This window comes from Pristis pectinata, chromosome 18 (genome assembly GCF_009764475.1).
Source record: "Pristis pectinata isolate sPriPec2 chromosome 18, sPriPec2.1.pri, whole genome shotgun sequence".
In the NCBI taxonomy this organism is placed as follows: domain Eukaryota; kingdom Metazoa; phylum Chordata; class Chondrichthyes; order Rhinopristiformes; family Pristidae; genus Pristis; species Pristis pectinata.
Window position 1 is genome coordinate 35,434,662 of NC_067422.1, and position 22,784 is coordinate 35,457,445.

A 22,784-nucleotide genomic window follows, 5' to 3' on the forward strand; every position below is an offset into this window, starting at 1 on the left:
AGCGTTTACAAACCATGCACAATGTTGTCAAACTGCATGCAGTTCACAAGTGGAATTCAAGGTGCATGATTGGTAGTGACCACTCACAATATTGCAGGCATGGAGAGCTGAGGTATTAGATAACAGTCACCACTCCTCCCAGGTTCTAGCCTTCTTGCAGATACTTTCCAACATTTGATACTTTCATTGGCGTTTCATCCCACACAACCTCCAATCGCACCACTCACTGCCAATCTTTCAGGCTCCCAATGTTGAGTTCGACTCTCCCCTTCCCAACTCCCACCACTGCTTGTAAGTTCAGACCACCGCTCTCCGAGCCTGGCCCGATCACATTTCCAACTACTCCTTCTCCACACCTACACCACCATATTCCAGCCAAATCACACATCCAATGTCACCTCCCCAACTACCTGGTCACTCAGCCAGGCTGAACACCCCTTCCCTGATTTTGCTTGTGAGGCACATTCCACTGAGTGTGACGCCCTGGCCTCAAGCACAATGGCACAGAGGCTCAGCAGCTTCAAATTCCTGGGCGTTTACATATCGGATGACTTGTCCTGGGCCAGGCACATAGATGCAGTCACAAGGTGCAACAGTGTCTTTACTTTCTTATAAGGTTAAGGAGGTTTGGCTATGCCACTGAACACTTCAACAAACTTCTACAGATGTACTGTTGAAAGCGTCCTAACTGGTTGCATCGTGGTCTGGGATGGCAATTTGAATGTGCAGGAAGGTAAGAAACTGCAGAGTGTAGTGGACTCTCTGGACACATCCTTCCCCACCATCAGCAGTATCTACAGGAGGTGCTGCCTCAAGAAGGCAACATCCATCATCAAAGATCCCTACCATCCAGGCCACACCACTTTCTTGTAGCTACCATCAGGCAGGAGGAACAGAAGTCTGAAAGTCCCACACCACCAGGTTCAAGGACAGCTATTTCCCTTCAACCATTTGGTTCTTGAACCAACCTATACAATCTTAATCGCTACCTCGGCATATAAGCACCATGGCAACTTTGACCACTTTTCACTACAATGGATTTTGTTTCTTTTTGTTCTAATCGTGTTTTTTCTTGTATAAGTTTGTATAATTTATTTTTAATTTATGGTTCTCTTGTGCACGTTGTGACTGTGATGCTGCTGCAAATAGTTTTTCATTTCACCTGTGCATACATGTACTTATATGACAATAAACTCGACTGACTTTGAGTAAATTTGGCTGCTGGGCGACCTTCCACAAAACTGTCACAGGCTCTGTACAATGCAACTCTACCTGGCCTTTTTAGGAGCAGAAGAATTTCTAAGCCAAAAATCAAAGTGTTTAGGAAGAGAGTCATCAAATATTGGGAGGCGACAGCCGCAGGCCTCGTGATCAACAATGAAATGGAGAAGCGGATTCACACATGCAATCACAGCTGGCAAAGTAGCGTGGGTTAGACTCGGACAAGAACAAACGGCAGAGATGTTTGTTTTCTGTAGTGCCATTTGCGTTCTTGGTTATGGAAATATTAAGGATGCAAATCTGAATTTAACCAACCTGAATTAAAGTTAAATCATTAAGGAAACTACTCACGAATTCTATATTATTACACACAAAAACACACATACACATCATAACTAGTGTAACTTTGTTACTTAATGGGCAGCTTAGTTTAGAATTCTTTCCCTTCACTGAAATCTCTGTAGATTTATCCATTTTCCAAGCTTGGTGGAAGGCGGCAATGCATGTAAGCAACATGTCCTGTCAGATACAGGAGAAATAAAGAGCCTTGTTTCCGGAAAACTCACCTTCCTTAAGGCGAATCAGCACGGATGGATCACGGGCATCATCAGTGAAGTAACCAAATTCCTTGGCATCCCAAAATAGTTCATCCTGCTTCTGCTGAAGCTTCAAAGCCCATTCCAGCCACTGCTCCTCAAAGGAAGCTTCGTACAGGTCTATCAGACCTCGAATAACGAACGCATAGTCATCCAGAAACCCACTGATGGGATTCGCTCTGAAAATAGATCAGAATTGGCACACGTCAAGTGCAGAATCAATATATTTTCTGCCTTTCTGGTGGCTTGTATCCCACACTCAACAGAGAGAGAGTTCCTGTTTCTCTTCAGAATTCTCCCAACTCGATTCTGTAAGCAACTTTTTGCAAGTACCTCCCAAGTACTCAACCGCTGCTACCTAGGATGTGAAGGGCAACAGGTGAACAGGGGCTCCAAGTTATGCTCCACTCAGACCTTGACATATACCATTATTTTTTCATAGCCAGAGAGTCAAAATTCAGACTTCTCCATCTAAAAATACTCTGGAGGACCTTCAGCACATTAACGACAACAAGTGAGGTGGGGCCCCATCACCACCACCTTCTAGGACCATCAACGGTGCACAATAATTACCAGTCTTGCTATCTACAACTGCACCCAAGAAGGTAGTATGCTCTCTTTAATACGGTTTCAAGTTGCACTATCCCTTCAAACAGAAACGGTACATTCACTTTGTGGAGGCTGTGGCACAGAGTCTAACATCATTATCACAGTAATGTCATACCACTACAGGCAATGCTGCATCATTGCCCTGCTTAATTCCAAACAAGGTTCCTACTGAACCACACTGATCACAGCATTCCAACCATAAAATGGTGTGTTTATTCCTATTGTTTTCTGTCCATTAGCTAATACTACAAGTTCTAACTTTGTTTAATAACCTCTCGTGGCACCTCACCGAAGGCCTTCTGAAAGTCCTACTACTCCACATCCCTTGATTTCCCCACAACTGTTCTATTGGTTACAAATTTTAAAAATCTATCATTTGCCTTTCACAAATCCATGCTGATCCAATTCCATTAGCATCTAACTGCCCAGCACTGTGTAATGAATTGACCCGTACAATTGGTATGCAAGACTTTAGCCTCCTGAGGAAATAGAGGCACTGGTGAGCTTTCTTGGCCATGCCATCTACGTGATTTGACCAGGACAGGCTGTTGGTGATGTTCACTCCCAGGAACTTGAAGCTCTCAATCCTCTCGACCTCAGCACCATTGATGTAGACAGGTGCATGTACACCACCCCCTTTCCTGAAGTCAATGACCAGCTCTTTTGTTTTGTTGACACTGAGGAAAATGCACTGGAAAAATACAACCAACACTATTTCTGCAAGGTTCTCCAAATTCATTGGAAGGATAAGCAAGCCAACATCAGTCCAGCTTCAGTCCTCTTGCAGCCCAACACTTTCAGCAGTGAGAAGATTCAAACCTCAAAGTCTCCTTGAAGAAATTTAACTTTCACTCTGACTCCTGGGAATTTCTGGCTCAAGTGGGAAAGGTGCTGACAATGAGTCCATGCATCAGTACACCCTTTGTAAGTGGTGGGAGGAGTTCATCAGCTCATAAACTACCCACCCACCCATTCAGGTACCTCCTGTCCCATCTATAAAAGAACCTGCAGTTGCCACACTGGTCTCATTCGCCACCTCAGAACTCCTAAAACAGCAGCGGAAGCATGCCATCCTCAATTCTGAGGGACTGCCTAATAAACACTATTCTTGACTCCAGGTTATCCTAACTTTATGTCCGTGAAGTACTTCTGAATTATCAATCTGAAATGCAAGAAAGAAATTTCACCAAGAGGTTGGACGTTAAAGTCAAAGTCAAGTTCATTATCTGCACAAGTACATGTGTGCACAGGTGCAATGAAAAACTTACTTGAAGCAACATCATAGGCCCACAGCATCAGATGCACAACATTCACATGAAAAACATAAATTAAACCATCAATTATACACAATTTTAATTAAGATGGTCATCTTGAAAGAAAACTTACCAGCCTGCCTTGCATCATTTTAGCACCAGAAAGGAGTGGAAAGACATAAAATGAAAAATTGTTTCAGGAAATTAATTGCTCTTTATACATCAGACTTTTATTTGGATTTTGACCCATCTAAAGTTAAAGGAAGGGTTGAAACTAAAAAAATACTGTAAAGGTATAAAGTGAAGCAGATCAGTGGGAGATAGGGAAACTGGTGGAACTAGGAGCAGAGACCACCATAGGTTAAGCCTCTAGAAAATCTTAAGTCCCATGATGACATGATTCCAATTCTCTACAACCTTGAGCTTTATAAGGGTTGGAATGGGAGTGATTCTATCTGAAGCTTAAAATGAAGTAGTTTCTGGCAATATGTGAAGTAGGCCAGTTAGCTCTTAATCTGCTATTCAGCGAGATTGTGGCTAACACATGACCTCATTTCAGATACCCACTTCCGTTCCATATCCCTTAATAACTTTGATAAAGTGAAGAGGAACCAAATTTATGCCACTTTTTGTGTGCAGAAAGGCCTGCCTCTAATATTTTAGACTATGCTCCACTGTCAGGAGTTTCTCAATGTCTATCAAAGCACTTCCTTTCACCACTGAACACCTTGAAGAAAACTCTCTTGATCTTCAAAATTCCAGGCAATGCAACTCTAGTTTCCATAATCCATGTCACAACTTAATGCTTGGCTTGCAGCTATAATTCCAGCAAACCCTTGCAGCACTCCACTCCTTCCAAACAAAATATATGCACGGTGCCCAGAACAGAATGCAGTGTTCTTATGTGGTCTGATCGGAGCTTTGCTCAGTTAGAACATGATTTCTATCCTCCTGAAATATCAGCATCCCATTAGACTTCTAAATCACTTAATTCAGTCTGTCCATGACATACTAAAGATTCAGTTGCATGGAGGTCCAAGTCTGTTTGGATTTCTGTGCCTGGAAATTTCAATGCACCCAAATAGGAGCTGGTGAACGGAGTCTGCAGCCTCTACTGGGGGAAATCAAGAGAATCATTCTCCATGGGAGAGGAAAGAAGATTTATGGTGAGATCAAAAAAATCTGGGGGAAGTTGGGTGAGTCAGGAGAATTGGAGTCTGGGTTTTGTGGGGTCATGAGTAATAATAGTGAGTGGGTCAGGACTGGGGAATTTTGAGGGAGCTAGGTTGGATCAGGTGGGGAATACGGGTGAAGGAGGAGGTCCCCTGAAAAGTCAAAGATAAGGAAAGAAATTACCTTACGTGGAAATCAATCCACCATGCCTGTTTCAGGAACATCCAACATTGGCCTCTTCTGCAGGAACTTAATCTATGTTTCCCCACAGTGCTCCAAAAGGTGTTTTAGGGTAACATCATTCCGAGCCCCTAACGTAGAAATCACCAAAAGGACTGTGCAATGACCACTCCTACCAGTACAGTCAGGGTTAGATACATCTGTAGCACATTAATCAGCGAGTTGTCCTTAGATATCTCTTTCATAATGATTCCGCCATCACCTGCAGCGTCCAGTCTGTCCTTTAAGCTCAGCCAGTGATAAGTGTTACCAAGACAATCACCAAGCCACATTAAAATCCTATACTCTTTCTACACTCAACAGTCCTTCCAAAAATTGTTAACATAAGTACTGATTCATCACTGGAGCAAGAGAGGTGGTAAGCTTTCCTTGCTTATGTTTGACCTAATATCATTAGCCATCATCTGCATCAGAACCAATGACGAGGGCGTACGTCTTTGCGCTCCCATTTCTTCTCCACAGATGTCATTTGACTTACTGTGATCTCATGTTTCAGGTCCATGGTTTTTCATCAGAACAGCTTGTTACTGAGTAGAATGTGTGGGCTCTGATGAAAGGTCATCAAACTGAAACATTAGCTGTTTCTCTCTCAACATATACTGCCTGACTTACTGATTATCTCTAGCATTTTCTGTTTTTAGATCATGATGGAAGATAGTCCTTCCCCCCCCAATGTACGGTATAATTTTATGTATAACTTACATATAATTTATATTCTGTGTGTTGTCTGTACCTATGTGCCTGTGATGCTGCTGCATTCAAGTTTTTCTTCGTACTATACCTCACCATCCTGTGCAAATGACAGTAAACTCAACTTGGAATTTGGAATGTTGACCACGTATGATTTTGTGAATAGGACTGCACTGGAACAGCTCCCCCAAATTAGGTGTGTTCCTCATGTTCATAAGGGGGACTTTATAAATAAGCCTTGGTTGGGTGTACCTTCGTAATGCTATGTGGCTCATCTGACTTTGATCCTGTTGGATTTTGATGTAGCAACAGTAACAGTGATTCATGAGACCATTTAAGGGCCACATTGGTGTGGGTGTCACATATCACTGAAAGAGTCAGGAGTCACATATAGGCTGGACAAAAAAGAGAAGCAAATTTCCTTCCCTGAACCACTAATCACATTGCACTAACGTCTTGCTTTGCAGACAGTCTCTTTTTTTCTTTTCACTGCCTTGCATAATTTACGTACAATTGTGTGTTTTCTGAACCCACATGCCTGTGATGCTGCTGCAAGTTTTTCATTGTACCTGTACCTCACTGTACTTGTGCACATGACAATAAACTCAACTTGACTTGAGATATTTTTTATTGCAACAAGGCCAACATTACTGACATCAGGTTTTACTGAAAAAGTTCAGGTATCTAACTGAACTTAAATTACCCCTGTTATGTGGTGGTACTTGTATCTCCATGGCTCAAAACTCTGTATTACCACAACGATTAACTTCAATAAATGTTAATCTTGCCATATAAACATTTACAGATTAATGCCTGACGAGGGAGATGGTAAGGCGTTACATGCAAGGTTTCTCATTTCCTTTAATGCTGCTTTTTTTTTTGCAATTCCACACCTTCACTCTCAGTGCACTGAGTTTACTTTCAAGGTTTCTGTTGGACCGCTTTGATTTTATTTCCAAACAGAAAATGCCTCAAGGGTTCACATGTAGAGATGTGGAAATGAGGGAGGAAGAGCACCTCTGAACAGCTAAAGCCCCATTCAAGATTGCATTACATCTAGAAGGGATGCTCATTATTGAGAAGAATGTGCAAAGGGGTCAACCATTCTCCTTTTGCTGGTTACTCACCCTTGCTCCACCACATTTTCACCTCCACGGTAACAGCTGCGTAGGAGCTGTCCACTGTTCAGATCAAACATGTGCTCCTTCAGGAAGGCAGCAGCCTGTGCTGCGCGTCGAATGTAAGCTTTCTCCCCCAGAACTGCACCGGCTCGAGCAAATCCAGATATCATGAGACCTGTAGCAGAGATAATGAAAATCAATGGGCAAAAGGGTCACCATGGACATGGTGGGCCAAAGGGCCCGTGTCTGTGCTGGAAGGTCCTATGACTCTCAACAGTGAGGCGTGGTTAAACAATCAACTGCAGGAGATCATGTGGGTTTGGGCTGTTCAAGTTACTTTATTGTCATTCATTCATGCTATAAAAACACGTGGCGGAACGAAATGTTGTTTCCCCCAGACTCACACAACAGAGGACATACACAAAACAGAAAACATACAATAAACACAGAGAAAAAAAAATTGTGCAAGTACAAATAGTGCAAAAAACGGTATATATAAAATGCAAATTTAGTGCAGAGTTAGTGCAAAACCAAGTTGAAACGGAAGTTAAAGGGAGATTTTAAAAGAGGTGTATGAAATTATGAAGGTCATATTTCACAGTTAAAAAAAAGTCCAATGGTCTTCATTGGCAGGAGGATGGTACACCAGAGGATATTGTAATTGGCAAAAGAACCAGAAAGGAAATGAGGTTAGCAGTTTTTATTCAGGTGATTATGGTCCAAAATCCATTGCCTGGAAGTGATGCAGAAGCAGATTCAACAGCATATTTCCAATGGGAACTGGATATTTATCTGAAAATGTGCAGAGTTAAGGAAAAAGAGCAGGAGGGAGGAGAACTAATTGGACACAAAAACGTGCAGAAAGAGGCACAATGAACTGAGCGGATTCCTGTTCTGCTGAATGACTGTACGGTTCTGCTTCCTTCTGCCCAGCCCCATTTGAGCTCGTATAACATCAACGCTTTGCTCTCAGCATTCCCCATGTCCATAAGCCACTATGATTTTTTTTCCTATTTAATAGTCCTAACCCATGAATCCTTAATATCTTAAATTCAACAAGAGCAATAATAAATCCAGACTCTTCTCCAGAAGCCTTGGCTCTTGCTGGGGATGGGGTTGGAGCTTGTGCAAGGATTGAAGGTATTGGCTTTGCTCTTCCAAATTCTAATTAGAAAGAAAATCCTGCACTGCTGCAGAGTATATTAGATAAGCAGTCTTGACAGTTAAAAATACTGGAGAGATTGAGAGAGGTGGTGAGGAACAGTCGAATGTCATCGGCATACTGCGGAACCTGATGTAATGTTGTTGGATAATGTCATACATGGATAGCACGCAAGTAAAAATTTGGTGGGGGACAGAAGTTATAACTTGGGGAGTGAAGGGGGTGGCTCCAGGGATCAGCCTATGAGTGCAGGAAGAGAAGCCAGCACACAAGTTTCTCTGATTAAGACTGGCTCGATGGGAAGTTGTCCGATTGAGGTCAGTCCCACATGGACAATGCAGGAAAGACAAAAGATGAGGATGATGTGGCCAACAACGGTGAACACTGTAGATAGGCTGAGAAGGGCTCACACCAGCTGAGGGCGTCTCACTTGTGATTTTACTGTTAGTACTGTGGCAGAGACAGAAACCTGATTGAAGAATTTGGAGTTGTGCAGCACATGGCCTCAAATCTGGGTACAACAATCAAATCAAGAACACTTAAAATAGGGTGACATTATATGGTGAGATGGCAGATAAATAGGTTGATCCATTAATAATCTGATTAATGGCCTTTTTGTGTTACTACAAATTCTTATATTCTGAAATCAGTAGGAATCCTTTTGAATCTCAAGGGATAAACTACATACCACTCTTCTGCACAGACCTACATTCACTCTTAGACAATAGACAATAGGAGCAGAAGTAGACCATTCGGCCCTTCGAGTCTACAACGCCATTTTGAGATCATGGCTGATCCTCAACAATCAATATCCTGTTCCTGCCTTGTCCCCATATCCCTTGATTCCCCTATCTATAAGAAACCTATCTAGCTCCTTCTTGAAAGTGCCCAGAGAATTGGCCTCCGCTGCCCTCTGAGGCAGTGCATTCCACAAATTCACAACCCTCTGGGTTTTTCCTCCCCTCTGTCCTAAATGGCCTAGCCTTTATTCTTAAATCATGCCCCCTGGTCCTGGACTTCCCCAACATCTGGAACATATTTCCTGTCTCTATCCTGTCCAATCCCTTAATAATCCTGTATGTTTCAATCAGATCCCCTCTCAATCTTCTCAATTCCAGCGTGTACAATCCCAGTCTCTCCAACCTCTCAGCATAAGACAGTCCCGACATCCCCGGAATTAACCTCATAAACCTACGCTGCACGCCCTCTATAGCCAGGATATCCTTCCTTAACCCTGGAGACCAAAACTGTACACAATACTCCAGGAGTGGTCTCACCAGGGCCCTGTACAAATGCAAAAGAATCTCTTTGCTTTTGTACTCAATTCCTCTTGTAATACAGGCCAACATTCCATTAGCCTTCATCACTGCCTGCTGCACTTGCTCATTCACTTTCAGTGACTGATGAACAAGGACTCCTAGATCCCTCTGTATTTCCCCCTTACCTAACCCCACACCATTCAGATAATAATCCACCTTCCTGTTCCTGCTCCCAAAGTGGATAACCTCACACTTATCCACATTAAACTTCATCTGCCAAGTATCTGCCCACTTACCCAACCTATCCAAATCACCTTGAATTCTCCTAACTTCCTCTTCACATGTCGCACTGCCACCCAACTTTGTATCATCAGCAAACTTGCTAATGTTATTCACAATGCCTTCATCTAAATCATCAACATAGATCGTAAACACCTGCGGTCCCAGCACCGAGCCCTGTGGCACCCCACTAGTCACGGCCTGCCATTCTGAGAAACATCCATTCACCCCTACCCTTTGTTTCCTATCCGCCAACCAGTTTTCTAACCATGTTAATACCCGCCCCCCAATTCCATGAGCCCTAATTTTACCCACCAATCTCCTGTGCGGCACTTTATCAAATGCCTTCTGAAAGTCGAGGTATACAACATCCACTGAATCTTCCTCGTCTATTTTCCTGGTTACACGCTCAAGAAACTCCAGTAGATTAGTCAAGCACGATTTGCCCTTAGTAAATCCATGTTGACTCGACCCAATCCTATCATTGCTATCCAAATATGCCGTTATTTCATCCTTAATAATGGACTCTAGCATGTTCCCCACCACAGATGTTAGGCTAACTGGACGATAGTTCCCCGTTTTCTCCCTCCTTCCTTTCTTAAAAAGTGGGATAACATTAGCCATTCTCCAATCCTCAGGAACTGACCCCGAATCTAAGGAACATCGGAAAATGATCACCAATGCATCCACAATTTCTAGAGCCACCTCCTTTAGTACCCTGGGATGCAGACCATCTGGACCTGGGGATTTGTCAGTCTTCAGCCCCATTAGTCTACCCATCACCATTTCTTTCCTAATGTCAATCCACTTCAGTTCCTCTGTCACCCTCTGCCTTTTGTCCATCCTTACCTCTGGGAGATTTCTTACGTCTTCCCCCGTGAAGACAGATCCAAAGTACTTATTAAATTCGACTGCCATCTCCCTGTTTCCCGTAATAACTTCACCCGATTCGGTCTTCAAGGGCCCAACATTGTTCCTAACTAACTTCTTTCCCTTCACATACCTAAAAAAGCTTTTGCTATCCTCCTTAATATTCCTGGCTAGATTGGCTTCGTACCTCATATTTTCTTCCCGAATTACCTTTTTAGTTAAATTCTGCTGCACCTTAAAAATTTCCCAATCTTCTATCTTCCCACTCAGCTTGGCTCTGCCATACTTCTTCCTTTTTAACACAATGCTATCTCTGACTTCCTTTGTCAGCCACGGTGGCCCCTTTCCCCTCTTTGAGTCTTTCCTTCTCTGGGGAATAAACTGATCCTGCACCTTGTGCATTATTCCCAAGAATACCTGCCATTGCTGTTCCACTGACAATTCTGCTAGGATGCCGCCCAGTCAACTTCAGCCAGCTCCTCCCTCATGGCTCCATAGTCTCCTTTGTTCAACTGCAAAATTGACCCTTCTGATTTGCCCTTTTCCCTCTCCAATTGCAGATAAAAACTTATCATGTTATGGTCACTACCTCCCAATGGCTCCTTTACTTCGAGTTCTCTTATCAAATCCTGCTCATTACACAGCACTAAATCCAGAATAGCCCTCTCCCTGGTCGGCTCTCGTACCAGCTGCTCCAAGAATGCATCCCGGAGGCACTCTATAAACTCCCTTTCCTGGGGTCCAGTACCAGCCTGATTTTCCCAGTCCACTTGCATATTGAAATCCCCCATAACTACTGTGACATTACCCTTGCCACATGCCAACATTAACTCACTATTCAGCTTGCACCCAATATCCATGCCACCCTTCGGAGGCCTGTAGATAACACCCATTAGGGTCTTTTTGCCCTTACAGTTCCTCAGTTCTATCCACACTGACTCTACTTCTCCTGATTCAATGTCCCCCCTTGCAAGGGACTGAATCTCATTCCTCACCAACAGGGCCACCCCACCCCCTCTGCCCACCTTCCTGTCCTTACGATAGCATGTACACCCTTGAAAATTCATTTCCCAGGTCTGATCTCCCTGCAGCCATGTCTCCGTTATCCCAACAACATCATACTTACCCATTCGTATCTGAGCTTCAAGCTCACCTACCTTATTCCTGACACTCCGTGCATTCAGATATAGGATTGTTAACCCATTTCTCCTCTCTCCAATCGTATTAATGTTCCGAAATTGTGTAGTTCCTACCTGTCCTCTACCCTCCATCTCGCTATCCTCTCTCTCATTCTGGATCCCCTCCCCCTTAGATTAACTTTCTCAATACCATTTTCTATTAATCTTTTAAGATTAATTTTCATGTTCCTGCTCCATCTAATGCAATGTTTCTCTCTCACATTTCTAATGTGAAGGCTAGGGATGTCCCGCTTTGCAGTTTTTATATATTGAGCAATATTTAAAAACTGTGATGTCATCATATCCTGATTAGCAAATGAACTGAATAAAAAGGCTCACATTTCTGTTGTGGACTTCATGACTACAGATCATCCCAAAGTACTTTACAGCTAATTATGTAGTTCTTTGGATGTGCAGTCTATGGAGGAATATAGGAAAGTGGCAGCTAATTTGTGTCCAACTGTCTCCCATCAACAGCAATGAGATAAGATGATCAGATACCCTAGTTTAACATGAGATCAGTTGAGGAATAAGCATTGGTCAATGCACCTGGAAGAACTGCAATGGGATCTTTATAAACACCTCAAAATGAAGCTGGAAATTTAGTTTAATGTTGTCTCATTCAAAATAAAGCTGCTCCAACACTGAACCACTCCCTCAGTCCTGCATTGGAGTATCAGCCTGGATTAAGGAATCGTATCTCTGATCTAAGTAGAGAGTACAACAATCTGCATTTGTGTGAGACAACTGGAAGTCGGGAAAACACACACCAGTCTTCATTGAGGGGTCAGCGGTGGAAAGGGTGAGCAGCTTCGAGTTCCTGGGCGTTAACATCTCAAAGGTTCTATCTTGGGCCCAACACATTGATGCAATCACAAAGGAGGCACACCAGCAGCTCTACTTCATTAGGAGTTTGGGGAGATTTGGTATGTCAGCAAAGACTCTTGCAAATTTGGTACGTCAGCAAAGGCCTCTTGCAAATATGGTGGAGAGCATTCTGACTGGATGCATCACCGCCTGGTATGGAAGCTCCAATGCGCAGGATCGGAAGAGCCTGCAGAGGGTTGTAGCCAGCTCCATAACAGACACAACCCTCCCCGGCATCAAGGACATTTTCAAGAGGCGGTGCCTCAAGAAGGCAGCATCCATCATTAAGGATCCTCACCACCTGGGACATGCCCTCTTCACATTACTACCATTGGGACGGAGGTACAGGAGCCTGAAGACCCACACTCAACGTTTCAGGAACAGCTTCTTCCCCTTCGCCATCAGATTTCTGAATGGTCCATGAACACTACCTCGTTATTCTGCTTTTGCATTATTTATTTATTTTTGTAACATAGTAATTTTTATGTCTTTATGTTTTGCACTGTACTGCTACCGCAAAACAACAAATTTCACAGCATACGTCAGTGATAATAAACCTGATTTGATATTTAGGGAATGAATTTAAGGTAGCAAGGCAGCGAAGCCTCACAACTCCAATGACCTGGGTTCAATCCTGACCTCGCGAGCTGCCTGTGTGCAGCTTGTACTTTCTCCTTGTGACTACATGGGTTTCCTCTGGGGGCTCCAGTTTCCTCCCACATTCCAAAGACGTGCTGGTAGGTTATGTTGTCCCAGTTTCCAGGGCTTTCTCCATGAATCCCTTCACCCTAAATTCCTTCCTTCATAACCAATTCGTCACCTCACCTTGTGTAGGTGAGGAGCAAAAGGACCAAAAGGGTCACGTGAGAGAAAATGAAGCAGCAGGGAAAAAGGGAAGCGGAATGGGAATGAAGGATTGCTCTCTGGGAGCCAACACAGACCCTCATGGGCTGAATTGCCTCCTTCTGTGCTGTAATAAGTAAAAGGAAACCAAATACATGGGAGAAATATTATGGTAAAACATTTTGAAAGTAGGGAACAAGGAGTTAAAGTGAGGAATTTAGGAAGGGAAGGAAGTGAGGCAAGGTGATGTGTTGAACCGGTCAGGAGACAAGAAATTGAAGGTAAAGAGATTCTGGGAGAAAGTTGTGGAAACTGGGGAGAGCTGGAAGAACAGAATGAAGAGGATGTCGAATGAGCAGTGGAGAGGGAAGACTGTATACTGTGACAAAGCTGGCTGAAGGAGAATGTAACAGTCGAATAGCAACAAAGCCATAGAGGTATCTGAATGACCGATTGTGAGTCACACAGCCTACAGAGAAACACAGCATTGAGGAGTTTGTGAGCTTTTAGCAGTTAATCATCTGGATAGAACCAGGTGCCAATTCATGCCAATTAAAATCTGCCCATTGATCACTCTCAAACTAGAAAGTGTTAACATTTGATGCATGCAGTTGGAAAGCTCTTCTAAAGCTGGGATTGTACAGAAAGGGTTAATCAGTCTGTTGGAATGGTAGTGCTACTGATTTCACTTTATATTAGATTTAGCCCTCATCTATTAGTTGTTAAGTGAGTCAATGTGAGATGAACAAAACTGTACTCACAAGACTGGCTTGCTTTACTTAGGATAAATTTGTGATTAATAATTCTATGTATTGAAAACCAACAGGCAGCTTAGACAGTAAACTTAATTATATTACAAACCCAGTCCGAGGGCTTCAGTTGATAACAAGTTATTATACTGACTCAGAACTGGCAGAAAAGTGTTCTTTGTTCAATGAAGCCTTGACAGGTAAATGCCGCGTCTGTGAAAGAGGTGCCCAGAAATTCATTATATAGGCCTGAATTTGTGAAGCAGAGTATAACATGCTGCTACTATACAGCAATTTACAATGTGCCACTGACTGGGGATGAATTTCTAGGCAAGAGGATGTGACAAGTTCAGAACAAGCAAAATACTGTGGCACAGTAGCACAGCGGTTAGTGTATCGCTATTACAGCGCCAGTGATCGGGGTTCAATTCCCGCTGCTGTCTGTAAGGAGTTTGTACATTCTCCCCGTGTCTGCGTGGGTTTCCTCCAGGTGCTCCGGTTTCCTCCCACATTCCAAAGACATATGGATCAGTAGGTTAACATGGGTGTAATTGGGCTCGTTGGGCCAGAAGAGCCCGTTATTGAGCTATATAAATAAAGTTTAAAATTTTAAAAATGAAATAAAAACGTAAAATACTGGAAGCAGGCAGCAAGTCAGGCAATGATCAGTGGAGTGTGTTAATGGAGCTGATCATGCTCAACCTGACTGCTGCCCACGCTCACTCCACACATTTTTCCCACAGCCAAACTTACATTTTGCTGTGAGATTGATCAGTTTGGAAGTCTGAATTCTACTACCATCCCCCTGCTGTTAAAGGCCTTCTTAAATGTCTGTGATAACCAAGGGCATTTATAATACAAATAGATGTATATTTTTTTTAACTGAATTAAAAAAGTAAATGATAAATTTACTTAAAAATACCTAAACTACTATAATATAAAAGCTACATATTTAAATCGTTCCGGTAAGAATTACTACTAAATACATAATAAATCTGGAATGCATGATGGCCAGTATCGCGAACCATGCTGTTTTAAGAAATTACGTACAAGAAAGAACACATACTTTGAGTTGCTTGATTTGAACAGGGGACTCTACATCAGGCCTGTGCTATTTCTGAGCTGATGGTGTTTGACGCCGACTGCAGTGATAAATATAGGTGAATAACATAGTTTTACAATATTCCATATTTCACTGCAGATAAAACTTACCTCCCCTGAAAGATTTCATTGTGATTTTTACTGACACTGAAAGCAATGGCATTTTCAAGACTCAATAAAGTATTAATATTTCTTGCCAATCTGCAGATTAGTTGTCACATTGTACCTTTCAACTCAGAATCCCTTTTATAATGAAAGCCATGAAGACTGACATTTAATCATGTGGCAAATTTCTATTTCTTTATTGTTCAGATTCATGAACATGGGAAACTGATGGAAGTCTCTCAGCTCCAGCTCATTCAGAAATAGAACAGTAAGCAAATTAAGCAAACAACCCTCCTCTTCTCTAATGTGATGTTATCTCCTATGAGAAAACAAAAGTAAGAAAATACACTGGCCACCCTAAGAAACATTAGCTGGGAGTTCCAGCAAGCAATGTGAAAAATTGCCCAATTGAACAAATACATTATGTCCAATTTCCCACATCATCAGCAGTGATGGAAGGTGCCTGACTACTGAAATGTTTCCAGCATTTTCTGCTTTTACAATAACAAAAACTTTGGCTTCCAAGAGCAGATCAGAGGTTTGGAATTCTACAACAAATAACTCACCTTGTGACTCCCCAAAGACTTTCTATGAACTACAGGGCATGTCAGGAGTGCTACAGAATACTCTCCACTTGCCTGGATGAATACAACTCCAGGTACACCAAGAAACTCAACATCATCCATGACAAAACAGGTCACTTCATTGGCACTCCATTAACCACCCTAAACATTCGCTTTCTTCACCCTGATGTGGTTTTCATCTCATCATTATTCTCAGTTTTTCCCTTCTGCTGCTTCTTCTTGGCAGTCCCTCAGGACTGACGACGACTGCTTCACTCTGATTCTGTGCATTCTGAGGTGGCTAATGAGTCCAATGTGGGTACTATAGACTCTTTCACTGGTTGGGCTAATGGGTTGGTTGTTTAAGAAGTGGCGAGTTCTTTCCTCCGCTCACAGAGGGCTTCTGTTTGCTCTCAGTGCATGAATTCAAGGTGCCATCTCGAATTCTCTTTCTCTATTTTGAACGGCCACGGGCCAGAGATTCCCAGGAGTCAGTAGGGATGCTGCCAGTCTTCAAAATGGCTTTGAGCACATCCATGAATACTTTCCTCCATCCTGCTAGTAATCTTTTCACACGACAGAGCTCACAACAGGGTACCGATTTTCAGAGTCCACCAATGATGGGACCTGCCTAACATAGCTGACTATAGTAACTAGGGAATTTTGGCAAAGGGAGAACAATGGGAATGCCCACAATGGGAACATTGGCAAAAGGGAGAACATTTACATTCCTTTGTTTATCCAGTAAGTTTGAAGGATTCTGTGGAGACAGCATTGGTGTTAATTTTTTTCCAGTACATTGAGATGCCTGATGTACAAACCTCAGAAGTATATAGGAGGGCAGGAATCACCATTTCCTGAGAGACCAGGAGTATTATGGCAGGTCTGAGGTCTTGATCTTCAAATACCTTTTTCTTCAAATGACCAAACATTGTGCCAGCACAGGCAGTGGTGAGAAGCAGCTCCCAAGATATAGGAAGTGATCCACATTTTTAATAGTCTTGTCATGAATCTTCAATGTCCGAGGGCAACATGTTGCAGCGGGGGCAGGTTGGCCGTGCAGATGTTGAGCGCAAGGTCCATTCTCTTAAATGCTTCTGTGAACAAATCGATGGTGGAGCTCGACACCTAAGCATGTGCAAATGCAAACACTGTCTGCATATTGCAGCTTGACCATTGACATTTGGGTAACCTTCCATTAGTTCTGAAAATTAGCTCCACTCTCATGGAAATTAGTCTCCATCTTACATTTGCTCCGCAGCAACTTGCGAGCCGTGATACTAACCACTGGGTCAAAACAGAGCCAACCTTAGTGAAGACCATCAAACAAGGCTACAACACTGTCTGACACTCTCTCAATCTTTCAATGCCACACGGTGGCTGCAATGCATACTATCTACCATGCAACTTGCCAAGTCTCTACACAGCTCCATAAAAATCCATGACCTCTACCAAGGAGGATGACAAAGGGAATAGGTGCTTAGGAATACATCAATTGCAGTTTTCCCTTCAAATCACACACCACCGTAATTTGAACATACAACGCCTTTCCTATATTGTCATTGGGTCAAAGTTATGGCACTCATGCTTATTCAACAGCACTGTGGAACTACCTTCGCCACGTTGACGGTGTTGTTTAAGGAGGCAGCTCACTGCCACCTTCTCAAGGGCAAGTAGTGATAGACAATAAATGCTGAGCTTGCCCACATCCTACCTACAAGTAAAACCAATCCTGACTACAATCTGAAGGAAACAAAGAGGATATAAGAGCTTAAAGTCAGTCCAGGTTCCAGTGCACACACTTGCTCTTTGAAATGTGTCTTGGAACCTTATCCTGTAACCTTCAAGAGAACTAAATAACTACACTGGACTTCATATCAAACCAAATTCTTACCAGATTAATTTCATATGATTACCATCCCAATGTGTCCACTATTTCCCAATTGCTGTGCCTCTCCTCTACTAAGACTTTGGATTTCAACAAACTGAAGTGGTACTGTAGGTCTACTTGGCGTAGCTGGCAATGCATTGCTTGGAGTCAGACAGGCTACGAGGTACAATCAGGGCCTCACAACTTCGGAATATACAGAGAGTGTTGTAGTTGGGAAGATGGGGTGGAAATGGAGGGTCAAATCAACCATACTTCTCACTTTCGATTATCATCCACTATCAACAAGTGTGCATGATCAGGCATCAAAGAGGGGCTAGGCAAAGTTAGGGTGCAAATGAGACCATTAGTACTCCTCCTTAATCAAATCTCATCACACACATGAAGAATGGGATAGCTGAAGAATTGGAGCCTTACTTACTTCCATGGAACAGTTTTGTCCCAACACCTCAGTAGAGGCAAGTATACTGGAAGAGAAAAGGAAAGTGGAAAAAAAAGGTCAAAAACAGTTGGCTGGATCAGAGTTTTGGAAGGTAGCTCAGATGTCTATTCCCAGCACACATTGTTTTGCCAATAGCATTGAAATCTTCATATCAAAGAGGTATATTTTGGAAGGAAAGTCGATATAAACTAAATAGCACAATTTTAAAGACATAGCAGGTACCAAAAGATCCCTGGGTTCAAAAGTATGAATTTTTGAAGTTGATAAGAGCAGCTAAAAAAACATAGCTCCTTGGGCTTCAAAAGGACATGGGGTACAGAAACTCAACTTTAATAAACCACTGATCAGACCTCAGCTGAAATACCGCAGGGTGCTGTGGGTATATAATGGAATAGTACACGAGTTGAGGGCTTCAGTTATATAGAGAGTGAGACTGGGATTGTTTCCATCACAGCCGATAAAGTTTACAGCAGTTTTAATAGAGAAGAGCTTGCATAAAGAGTGAATGGAGAGGAAGTATTTCCATTTGCAGGAGGATTCGCAATATTTACAGACCCCTTGGCCCATATTTTACTTGCATACCAAGGGCCCAATCATTGTTCTACACAGAAAGCTAGGTATCTTCATACAGTGGGCCAGTATAAACATCTGAGGCAACCATCAACTAAACCCCATTCGCCTGCTCATGTTTCTATTTACGGGATCTTTCTTTGTGCAAAATGACCACCATTCATTGCATCTGGTGTTTTGAGAAGTTTCTGAGAACTCTGATAAAGAACAGTCCAAATCACTTTTAATCTGCAAGCATAACTGACAGTGGGTCAGCTGCAAGCCTCCAGGGCTGGCACTATGCTTGCAAATGCAGGAGCAAGATCGGGGTGCTATCTTTAAAGAAAGACAGAGGCTACTTTCCAAAATGAAAACCCTTTTTTTTAAGAAGGACACTGTATCAGGCTCCGAGGATGTATAATTAGCGACAAACAGCAGTGAGGTACAGAACAAAATCCAATGTGATGTTATCAGGCATGTAACCCCTCACCCTTCAGTTCCTGACATACAAATCTCAAAGTCCCTCTGCTAATTATTTCCAAAATATTAATAGGCCCCTGGGGCAATCCAATGCATGAAATCAAAACAGCAACAAGAAGTCAAACATTAATGAGGGCTGGGAGTCACACAAAAATTAACCAGAGGACAGCTAGAAATTAGTAGCAGGCAGATCAGCTGCCAATAGAGTATGAGAATCACATTTTTTTTAAGGTATGTTGCTTGGAGGGCACCACAAATTGAATTACATGCTGCCAGGCTTGATGGATCAGCAGATAACAGTGTGTTTAATTCAGCAATAAAGAAGAGGGGGTCCCAAAGTGGATTACAGACAATGAAGTACTTTTGAAGGGTAGTCAGTGCTGTAACCTAAAAAAAAAACACAGCATCAATTTGCGCACATCAATGCTTTCCACAGGTTCCAGTGTGCTAGCAACCAAATAACCTGCTTTGGGGCCACTAGTCAAGGGTAAACTTTGGCTGGTGTGCTGGTGAAAATCACCATGCTCTTCCTTCAAATGGTTCTCTGTGATTCAGGGAGTACAGAGGGTCCTCAGTTTAATTCTTCTAGAATAGGGCAAGTCTTCCAGAGCAGTCGTCCCTCAGTACTACACTGCAGTGTCCACCCAAACATTGTGTTCCAGTCCCTGGACCCATAATCTACTCGATGGCAGGGGAGTGCTACCAAAGCAGCCAAGGCTTACACCTCCAAGGGTGTGTGAATCCCTCAAGCATCTCCAGCTCCTGTTTTTCTCTCTCTCTCTCTCTCTCAGATTTTCAGACCTCTCAGATCCAGCAACTGCAAGATTTTACTGTTTAAAGGAAACATTAAAATAGTTGGTCCGTCTCTGGGGTAGGGCAGGCAGACAGTTTCAAATTTTCTCAGCTATCTGCCAACTCTTTAATAGCATGACTGACAGCAACGTGTTCCCGGTGAATAGAGGAATGGACTGGGTTGTGATGGTGCCCGTGGTCAACAACCCAAAATCCACATGAACCACGATCACAAATGAAGCAAAGTTACGGGAGACCCAATGCAATCCAAATACTGAAATTTTGATGAAGTGAACAGGGAATGCTTCCACTTGGTGGAAAGAACAAAAGGTTATTAAATAACAGGACAACATAGAAAAAGGAGTAGATCTTTACCCTATCATGAGTTACCTCAACAGGTACAATTCTAGTCACAAGAATTTAGAAAGGAACTTCAGAAGCATCTTCATTACAGTTGGGTGAATGGAGAATGCAGATCAGCTGGGGTGGAATAGTATTCATGTTTTTAGGGGTAAGTTGAATAATGGTTTGAGGAAGACAGCAAAGGATTACACTGGTAGTTAGATGAAGATGATTGTGTGAAGACTTGAGTGGAACATCAACTTGAATTGTACAGGTGGAGCAACACACAAAATGCTGGAGGAACTCAGCGGGTCAGGCAGCATCTATGGAGGGAATTGGACAGTCAATGTTTCAGGTCGAGACGCTTCATCAGGGCTGGAAAGAAAGAGGGGAGATAGCCAGTATAAAAAGATTGGGGGGGGGGGGGCGGTGTGAAGCAAAAGCTGGTGGGTATAGATAGATCCAGGTGATGCGGTAATAGGTAGGTGAGGGAGCTGGAGAGTGGGAATGATATAAGAAGCTGGAAGGTGATAGGTGGACGTGACAAAGGGCTGAAGAAGATGGAATCTAATAGGAGAGGACAGTGGACAATAGAATAAAGGGAAGGTGGCGAGGAGGGGAACCGGAGGGAGGAACGTGTGGGTGATGGCAAATTGAAAGGATGGGAGGGGGGACGAGATGGGGTGACGGGGCCGGTGGGATAAGGGGAAAAAAAAGTGGGGGACAAAGGAGAGCGGTTACCAGAAATTAGAGAAATCGATGTCCATGCCGTCGGGTTGGAGACTACCAAGGCGGAATATGAGGCGCTGTTCCTCTAACCTATGTCTAGCCTCAACTTGACAGTGGAGGAGGCCATGGACAGACATGTCGGTAATGGGAACGGGAAGTGGAATTAAAATGGCTGGCCACCGAGGGATCCTGGCTGTTACGACGGACGGTGTGAAGGTGCTCGACGAAGTGTTCCCCCAATTTTCCAGGGTTTTGTGTGTTGCTCCAGATTTCCAGCATCTGCAGTCTCTCATGTCTCCATTTTGCACAGGTGGAATCGCCTGCTTCTGTCCTCTATATTCCATGTAATTCTATGTATTTTGTGTCCAGTAATGGAGGATAACTGATTTCACTGTACAACACTACCACCTCCCCTCACTTCCACAATGACCTGGTGCCTTCAAGGTATAAGTGACAGTCTTTAGATTGATTTGTGCGTTCCCAGATACTCCAACCTCAAAAGTACTGGCAGGCACAGAGGTTCTGTTGTCGGGATGCCAACTCCCACTCATCGCAATATGGCTCAGTGTCACATCCAATAACTGTACTGTGACAACCAGACTGTTCAGTGGTAAGCACCAGTGGAAATTGAACCCCAGCCAAGTAGGATTCAAGGATGAGAGAAAGTAGTGTAAACTAATCACTCTCCTGACTGAATGTACCAGCTTCATCTGCCCAGCTTTCTGGAGCATACATGGCTGATCATTCAACATTCAGGTTTTACATTCACTAATTCCTAAAAGCAGTATCAGGAAAATCTTTAAAAACATCAGTGAGAAATTGGTTCAGCTTTTTCTGCTTCTACTCTTTATTGTGGTTATGGGCACTTTACTTTTGCCCCTCTTTCCCCCAGATGCTGCCTGACCTCCTGAGCTTTCCCAGCATTTTATTTCAGATTTCCAGCACCTACAGTTTTTTGATTTCCATCAGCTGCCCACACACGGCTCTGGAAATGCAAGTGCGCCTAAAAGGCCTGCAGCTTTTGGTTGTTGACCCGCCATATTGCAACCTTGCATGCAAGGTCCCGGGCAACAGAACCCTGCGATGTGACAGGAGGAGGGAGATGGATCAAGGTGGTGTGAAATAGGTGCTGGAAATCGTCACAGCATGCGATTAGAAATTATTTACTTAATGAAAATGTGAAAAATAGCTAAAGTAAAATACTGCAATGTTGGACACCTGAAGCAAACATCTGAAAATTCTCATTTTAGTTTAGGATATTTGCATATTGTACACCAGACAAATCTATGCAAAACAGTGTCTATCATATTTCATATTTCCTTGTGACATAGAAGACCATTTGGCCTATTGAGTCTGTGCCAGCTCTCAGAACATCCTATTCCCTTATTTATTTCCCTGTAACTTATTCTCTCTCATGTATCCAGACTCTCCCTGACTCTCCACCCACTCAGCTACACAGTAAGGGCAATTCACAGTGGCCAATTAACCTACCAGCACATATTGTGAAAGGAAAACCAGAGCACCTGAAGGCAACCCAAGCAGTCACAGAATACGTGCAGACTCCACACATACAACACTGGGGGTCAGAATCAAACCCAGGTAGCTGGAGCTGCATGGCAACAGCACTGCACATGAAGATCTCAATGAAAGGTAGTGAATGAAGAATAGAGGCATAAATATGCT

General features: G+C 43.1%; 1 protein-coding gene across 1 annotated transcript in view; it reads right to left on the bottom strand.

Moving 5' to 3' along the window:
- spata20 (spermatogenesis associated 20) overlaps window positions 1–22,784 on the bottom strand; it is a 292,534-nt gene that overhangs the window by 189,126 nt on the left and 80,624 nt on the right. The window contains 2 exon segments of the mRNA XM_052033175.1: window positions 1,788–1,996; window positions 6,910–7,078. Coding sequence (XP_051889135.1) covers window positions 1,788–1,996; window positions 6,910–7,078 — 378 coding nt within the window.